An 8562-nucleotide genomic window follows, 5' to 3' on the forward strand; every position below is an offset into this window, starting at 1 on the left:
ACTGGAGGTAGGAAGACCAGTCAGGAGACATGACGTTAACTGAGTGAACAGTGGTAGGTTTCCAAGCCAGAGCAGCATGTATAATCAGAATTGGGGAGAGGGACAACAATGTTTTGAAAAGGATTGAGGATGCAAAAGCTGAGTAATTTAATGATAAATAGATAAGGTATGTGGGGTGAAAGATGCAGGGATGTCGGAATGATCCGTTGGTACAGAGAATGTGCAAGGAGTGGGGTGTGCACAGTGTGGGGAGAAGGTGGTGAATTGCTTTTGGACATGTCTCGTCGGGAGTGCCTCGGGAAGTTTGGCAAGTTTGGCTCTGGGCTAGGATGTTCAGAGCAGGCTGAGTAGTGGGCCAAGGACAAAACCCTGAGTATACCAACAGTTAAGGGACAGGAGGAGGAAGAGGAGCTTTTGCAGAAACAAAGAAGGAATGATCAGAGAACTGTTGTTAAAACCGATCTAGTCCAGAGTTTCTAGTGTAGTATTTGAGAAATCAGAGTTTAAAGAGCGTCGACTGGAGCGGTTGTTCCAGGAATCTAGGGAATCACGGAGAAGTCGGTAGAAAAAACCAGTGACTCTTCTCATTTTCTGTTCTTCTCTGCTTTGCCCCAGGGTTTGCTACCTCGAGGTGAGAAGCCCAACCCATTGAGGCAAAAGAACGCCAAGGTGAACCAGCTTCTCAAGGTTTCCCTGCCGAAGCTCGCCAACGTCCAGCTCCTGGACACAGACGGGGGCTTTGTGCACTCGGACGGTGCCATCTCCTGCCACGACATGTTTGATTTTCTGCACCTCACGGGAGGGGGCTACGCCAAGATCTGCAAACCCCTGCATGAACTGATCATGCAGTTGTTGGAGGAGACCCCTGAGGAGAAACAAACCACCATCGCCTGACGGGCTCCCATCAGTGTTACTCGCACCCCAGCTTCCTCAGATCAGTTATATCACTGGCACTACAGAATCCTTCTCTTTCCTAAGGCACTTTGCATTGTAGAATGTTCCTGGATGTTCATATCTAGTGTTTGAAGGGGAGGAGGGATTGAAACTGGTCCTGTACATAGAAGGTTGGTTTGACACAGGAGACAAATTAGCCAAGGAAGATTGTTGTTTAAATTCGTTTGAAACCAGAAGGGGACTTTTTAGTTGTATGTGTGACACATTCATTGAATTATCACAGTTTTTCCTAGGACAACATCGAGCCTAAGGACTGAACAAAATGAAGATTTTCTTTTTCTTGGCCTTTCTTTCTATGGATTATGTCATGTATAGTAACAATCAGGATCACACCTGCTTGGCTTTAAAACAGATGTCTTTTCCAGTTTTTTAAAGTTCATAATTTAGCTCTTTGTTTTTAGTTTGCTTTACTTCTATGTATTCTCAACATTTTCTTAACAGCATCAGATTGAACGTGCTTGTGATTCAGATGTGGGAGATGCTATGGTTACAAGTGAATTTGTTCCACTCTCTTAATCTTTCCCATGTTTAGCAGTGGAAGATAAGTTTTGCCCCATTTGGGGGACTCTACGGAGGGTATTATTTTTATGCTGCTGAATATCATGTCTATAATAGACCCATGCATGCAGCCTTTCCTCCCTATTTCCCCTCATCCCCTCTTTGTTTTGGGGGGGGTCCTTATTGACATTACAGGCTTTTAACACATTTTTGACCTAGGAACTCTGTTGCTGGAAGTGTAAGTCCCCAGCCAGTTCCTGTCATGATGATAGTACTGATGTGCGGCTCATTCTCGTGTGGTGCTCTGTGCGTAGTCTGTGTAGTGCTGTCCAGAGTCGGAGTTCTGGTTTGGTTTGGTTTGTTTTTCCCTCAAAATGTGTTACACTTTCCTGTTTTGGAGAAGAAAAAAAAAAGCAACCAGAACTCTTTTTCCTATTCCATAAGCCCTGACATTATTTCAAGTTTTATAGTATCTTAGGGTGTATATTGTATTTTTTTTATTGGCTTCATTTTTAAATTGTATCAGTCCAGAAAAATTTGGCCTTTTCTCATGGGGAGAAATGGAGCTTCTGTTCAGAATAGGCATTCTACCTTGATCCCACCATTTTAGTGAAAAAGAACTAGGTTTGTTTGACTTGCAGGGTCTGAGAATTTCTTTCAAGAGAGCTCGTTATAATCTTAATGGTTGGTTGAGCTTCAAGAACTGCCATTTTAAAATAATGGAACAGGACATGGTTTATTGTTCAGTTTACCTATGGAAAATGTACAAACTGGATCTACAAACAAATATTTTAAACTGGACCAGGTGGGTATTGGAGTAACCTATTAAAATGTGCTCTGCACTGACTCTCCTTACCATTCAAGTTCAGTGGCTAAGGCATATGTTTGATGTTCTGCTTGCAAGGTGAGTGTCAGTGCTTTTGTGAGTTGAAGGGGTTTGCTGATTTGTGCTAAGAGCCACTTCTGATTGAGAGGGATAGAACTTGGGCTGATGTTTTTCTTGTGAAATGTCTTTCTAGGAATATTTTTGGTCTTAGTTTGTTTTTTTTTTAATACATTTCTGAATGTATCATGTCTTCACTAACGACAGAAAGTACACGTGATGTTTACTAGACTTGTTTCCCACATTAAGGTTCCCTCTCTTTTTAGGAGCCCAGATTCTTGAGTTTTCAGGACAGGTCTTTTCGTAGCTGAGGCATAGTTCTAAGGAGGGCGGAGACTTCATGAAGCCAGAAGTTTGTGTGTGAAAAGACCGATTCTTATCCAGGTCTTTTTCCATTTGTCAGAGGGTGGGAGTATCATCCAAACAAACCCGTTAGGTTATTCCTGCAGCATGCGCTCTTAGCTTCCCTCTGGACTAAGGATCAAATAGCCCTTTGTGAGCTGGCCTTTGGCTCCTTTGCTTATGTGTATAAACCTCGGGTGTTACTACATTTTATACCTACCAGAGCTATTCGAGCAATAGTATTTGAACCACTAGCCTTTTAAATAAAAGTCTGCCCCATTGCTAATATGCAGAGACTGAGTCCACTTTCATTTCTTGCCCGCTTTCTTTCACTGCTTTAGGCAAAAAGTGTTCATCTGTTTTCCTTTGATTGAGATCCCTGTTTGCTACAATGACAGAACTTAATGCTTACTCTTCGGATTTCTCTCTTTATACTTCTCATGTAAATGTAATGCACTGTCCAAGTGAAATGTCCTAGTTGTCATTGTGATTAAGGGGCCAACTTTCCAGACAGCTAGCAGAGGTGTTCCAGTCCTCCCCCCAGCAAGTTTTAATTCCTTTGCCCTTCCATTCCCGATACCTAGCTGGCAGCCAGTGATGGCTATGGATTTCTGTGGGCACATTGTGAATGTGGCAGGCTGAGGTTGTACTGCCAAGGGTCACCTAAGGCATGTTGTTTTGCTGCCTCCATATTCTGGGCTGCCATGGGCAGTGGTCTGGCGCCCACTTAGGGTCTTTTTGGACTGTTGGGGGCATCTGTCTAAACCTAAATCTTCTGTGAAAAACCTTAACCCAGCAAAACAAATCTTGAGTAGCTCATGCCCTGTTCTTAAGAATTCTGCCTCTCGTTGTAGAAACAATAACAACAAAAAAACCCTTTTTTTAAAAATCTAGTCACTGTTTACAGTTGTATGCTAAAGCCTGAAATATTGTCTGTGCTGTGGTGTATGAGCATTGCCAATTTTATATTTATTGCAGTGAAGAAGAAACTAAAAATATATGAAAATGAGGAGCGTGTCCACGCTCCTAAATCCGTGTGGGTGCATGTTGGAGAAATGAGTTGGGCTCTTTTAAAAGGAGGCGTTTTGGAGTGGGGTCTCCCAGGCTTCTCCTTGGTGTTCCTGCTTGGGGATCACTGCTGCTAGCTGACTGGACCTCCCCAACAGAAGTTTGTGATTCTGCTTTGGCGAAGTTTCATTGACTAGTAGAACTCATTCTGTTTTAGTGCATATTTCAATATAAATGTAAACATTTCACTCAAACTTGTTATGTCGTTCTGTCTCCTTTATCAGAGTCTGGATTCCAGTGGAGGAAAAAAAGGGATGCTTTTTTCCCCTGCCTTATCACAGGCACATTGGATACTTAGAACATCCTGCTGCTTTTCCGGGGAACTGAATGTACTGAGCTGACTGTCATCGCATCTTGATCCCAGGGCTGTAGGAGGGAAGGGTGGGGTGAGCAGATACAAGGAATCCGAACTAGACACCTGGGGAAATTGTCAAAGGAAGTATTTCAGATTGGTTAGGAGTATCTGTCAGTTAAAAGGAACTGATTCTTAAACTGTTAAATTGACCTCTTGGTCTACCTTTTTCCTAATTTCAATCTTTAGAATTTATTCACATTAAATTTGTAATTTCCATTGTTTCTTGCTCTATTCCTCACACTAGTAATTTCATCAGTTTCCTTTTACTCTTCAGACTGTCTCTGACTGTCTCTTTCTGCTTTTGCCCCCAGCATGCACTCAAGCACTTCAAATTAATCGGACGATTCTAGGGAGAAAATCGTACTAATACTACATAGGTGTATCCGTCCCCATTCTGCCTTTGGCTGAGAGGTCCAGGGAGATGTGGATGGTATATGTCTAAGGAGTCCTATAATTTTGGTGCCTGAGTTGGGATTTGAACCCAGCTTTACCGGATTTCAGGGTCCTTGCCTTGCCACTAATTCAGTCTGGACTGTCTTTCTTGTAGATTCTGATTCAGTGAGTTGATGTTAGATAACATCCCTAGTTTCCTTTCAGTTGAAGGTGCTGGGAATGAAGTGACCATCTCGCTCGGACCAAGTCAACTGCTTCTTCAGACCTTTCTGCAGCCGAAATACTCCTTCTCCGTTCTGTTCTCCACACAGCCACACGATTATTAGAATTTATTTAAAGTGGGTTACCTGGCCATCTTGCTTTCCACCTTAAAACCAGCAGTAGAATGAAATTGTGTTTTTGGAGCAAGAATTTTTGGTGGTACACATGAAGGGGTTCAAAGACTGCTTGGCTGTTAACATGTCAGTAAGTTCAGACTGACAGGAAGACGCTTGGGTAAATGAAGTTTAAGATCTAAAGGAAATAGGAAAGTGTAAGTATAGTCAAATGGCAGAAAGATAATTAAAATAGAAAGTTACCAGCTTCCATATGCTGAGGAGTGGGGGTGGGGCCCACAGGGGTAGATGAAAATATGGAGGGTTCATTCATACCAGGGACGTTAAAGCACAGCCACCTCCTTTGCAGCCCACCCTTTCCCAGGAGTCTGGAGTGTGTGTGCAGACAGGCTGGTGGTATGCTGTAGACTGCTTCATCCGAACTGGATGAATGGCGTCGATGGCATCAGACTCCTAACATGATGTGACCACGGAGTTCAGGACGGAGCCTCGAGCATGGACACAGCTCTGACGTAGCACGTTTGCCTCCCCAGTCTAAAACAGCCTGACCCAAGTATGACCTCTTTATAGCCATGATACTAGAACAAGGGTCAGTTACTCAGCTGGCCCATTAGGGCCCAACCTGATGACTAGCCACCAACCACGCCAGCAGTAATTGCAGCAAATTGATACGCCAGTAAAATGTTCCTTAGCAGCTGCAAGCTTCTATGTTCTTTTGTATCATCTACTTTACCACTCTTCACCACACTGATGCTACTGGGTTAAACTGGTTTACTCCTGTAAGAGAATGGAATATGGAGATACTAAGATATTTCTGTCTTTCTAGTTGTCTTCCTCCCATATATAATCATACCAGGTTTGTCTCTACCCTCTCCTCCCCCAGAGGCTTTTTGCCTGTCAGTGGCTCACTGGTTCCCCTGAAGTCACAGAGCAGCAGTGAAAGCAACCTAGGCCCTTTGTTAAGTGTATCCAAACTACTACCCCACGTGAACTTCTTCACTGGTCCAGAACGAGCGGGTAGGGGGGAAGGCTCCCTCACCAGCACCCACTTGGGGAAAAACGACAAAACCAGCAGGAGAGTCAGTCCCATCTCCTACTTTTCTCTAGTCATAGCAGGGGAGAAATCTCACTCAGCTACATATTTTTACATAGTATGAAGCAAAGTCCTTAGAGGTTTGATAAACATGTAGTCTTTATTCTACTCTGGCCTGATTTTATGCTGTCAATTTTATGATCTCAAAAAACATTCTCCATACTGCTCAAGCTTTGACCGTGGCGACACGTCAGTATACTGCAGCAGGCTCATCCATAACTGCTGATAGTCCAAGCCATGAGAACCTCCAATGCTCTCCATGACTTGACCCTCTTCCATTCATATCCTCCCACCCCTTTGAACCTTCATGCCAATAGCACTGAACTTCGAGTCTATGACTTTACTCCAAGTTGAGACCCCTTGTCTGGAATATGCTCCTACTCCTTTGCTAGGCTCGCTTCTACTCATCTTTTCAGAACCCCCTCAGGACCACCTCCTGGGGTGTTCTCTGACTTCTCCTGATTCCCCTGCTTTCCAGCTCTGGTTTGTACTAGATCGCTCGTCTCTGGGTTCCCATAATACCTTGTGTAAATCTTTAATCATTGCACTTACTCTGTATTATATGCTTACCTATTTGTCTACACTGTTAGATTATGCATTCTTAAGAACAGAGAATGTGTTTTAAGTATCTGTGTTCCCAGCACCTAGCTTAGTGACTAGTACAAACTAGGCATTGAATAAATGAAAGAGTGAATGAACAGGAGATTGAGTGATTTGTTCATGGTCATCCAGCCGGTAACCATCAGAGCTGAAATTAGAGTACAGATCTTTCAACTTCATTTCCTGCTCTTTCAATGATACCACGCTGCTGCTTGTGAGGAACGGTGCACGTTATTAATAAGGACAAACAAAATTCACTTAAAAACAGATGCCATACATGCCTATCACAAAAGTTTTTGACACATTTTCTGGAATTGTTTGATTGAAGCTAGATGGAATTAATAAGATAGCTTTTATAGGAAAAGTGAAACCGAGGAAAAAGTTAGACTGGTTCAGAGGAACAAAGTTATCATGAATGAGAGCATCACCTTTGTGAAGGCTCCGAGGACCAATGAGGTAACAGGAGAAGCTATGGGAGGTGGCCTGTATGTGAGCCAGAGTGTAAAGAGAGGGGACCCTTTCTATTATTGAGAGCAACATGGAATAAGGGCTGAGTAGCTGCCCGGGTTATCTCTAGATAACGGCCAGAGAGGAGGGAAAGGTTCTTGAGTTGCATCTTCTGATTTCCTAGCTGGAGACCCAAGCTTTCTTGAGATAGGAGGATGGCTCATTTCTAATCAGTGATCTTTGGAGACAGATTTGAGTTGATCAATATTTTATCTCCTTGTTTTCAGCAGCCTGATTGACCAGTTTCATTTCCTGCAAAGCTCTGATGTTGATTCCAGCACATGGCCACAGGGAACAAGGATGCAAGGCCTGAATGTATTGTTCACGGTTCTCAGGCTGAATGGTGAAACCCCAGGAAATGGAAAGTGGCTGATCTGTCTGTGGCGGAAAGTTTGCCCCCTCCATCAAAACTGCTCTCCCTTGACTCCCCTCCTACTCTTTAGACAATAGTTGAGGATGATAAATGCATCCAAGCCCAGCTCCCCTGTGCTGCGTTTAGGAGGTAAATGGACATAAGACATGACTCTTGAAGGCTCAAAAAGTTTAATTTGCCTACGATGCCTAGTGCAGGGGCTTTCTGACATCAAAGCCCTTTTCCCATAGCACCATGAAGCCATGTGACAGGTTTGAGACCTGAGCCCCAGAATGACGGAGTAAATACTCTGATTCCTAATCTGATGTGCATCCCGTTTTCATAGCCCTTGGAGAGATGACCAGACCCAAGGGCAGCCTTGAGAAGAACAGCACTTGCACGATGGAGAGAAGGGCTGTACAGTGCTCTTGCTGCTGGGGCTGCTGGGCAATTCTGCTTGAGCTCTGCGTGGATACACTGAGACCCTTTTATGGTCATGATGAAAACAGGGAACTTCAAGTCCACTTCCTTTAGAGGGCTTGGTTGTGTAAATTTTTTTTCTGGGTAAAAGTTACTTAATTCTAAAGCCAGGTTTGATCCTCCCATCCACCCACAGGCATGGCCACTCTCTGCCCCGTTTGGAAAGCTGGGAACCTCATTGGCTGCCTGGTTAATGGTCCCATTTCTTAGGTCCTTTCTGCACTCAGGATCAGAAGGATGGCCCACAGGGAAATAGAAGGAAGTCATCTGAGCCTTGTGACCCTACCCTGCCCTCATCACCAGGGCTGGAGTTGGGCCTTTTATATAATGTAGCAGATAATGTGGTAGCTGGACCAGCACAGAAGGCCCAGGGGGCTGCCCTAAGTCTTTGACATCTCTTCCTTTGCTCTCACAAGTCTGGCTTTGAGACCCAGCACTGCCCTTCTTTTATGCTAACTGCTGTAGCCAACAAAAAGGCCTTCTCTCCTCTCAGCACCGCCAGACCTGAGAAAGGACCTATTCATAACTGGGTTGTGCTTTCCCTCCCAGGGGGTGGAGCAGAAGGGCTGAGGAAAGTTCTTCAGACCTGAGAACCGTAAGAAAGTCTGGGGCTGCCGCCCTCCTACCCTGTTTGAACACAGAGGGTGCTGAGGATTCAAAGGTTAAGCCATGAGCCCGTGCAAAAGGGAAAGGTCCCTTCTG

General features: G+C 44.2%; 1 protein-coding gene across 5 annotated transcripts in view; it reads left to right on the forward strand.

Annotated features, from left to right (window-relative positions):
• Positions 1-6619, forward strand: part of PAFAH1B2 (platelet activating factor acetylhydrolase 1b catalytic subunit 2) — a 30676-nt gene extending 24057 nt beyond the window's left edge. For all 5 annotated transcript variants that reach the window (XM_002919492.4, XM_019799941.2, XM_034665832.1 and 2 more), the window contains one exon: positions 616-6619. In XM_002919492.4, coding sequence (XP_002919538.1) covers positions 616-894 — 279 coding nt within the window. In that variant the 3' untranslated portion in view covers positions 895-6619. The remainder of the gene's footprint in view (positions 1-615) is intronic.
• The last annotated feature ends 1943 nt before the right edge of the window (positions 6620-8562 follow it).

The sequence above is a fragment of the Ailuropoda melanoleuca genome, chromosome 8 (assembly GCF_002007445.2).
Source record: "Ailuropoda melanoleuca isolate Jingjing chromosome 8, ASM200744v2, whole genome shotgun sequence".
Lineage (NCBI taxonomy): Eukaryota > Metazoa > Chordata > Mammalia > Carnivora > Ursidae > Ailuropoda > Ailuropoda melanoleuca.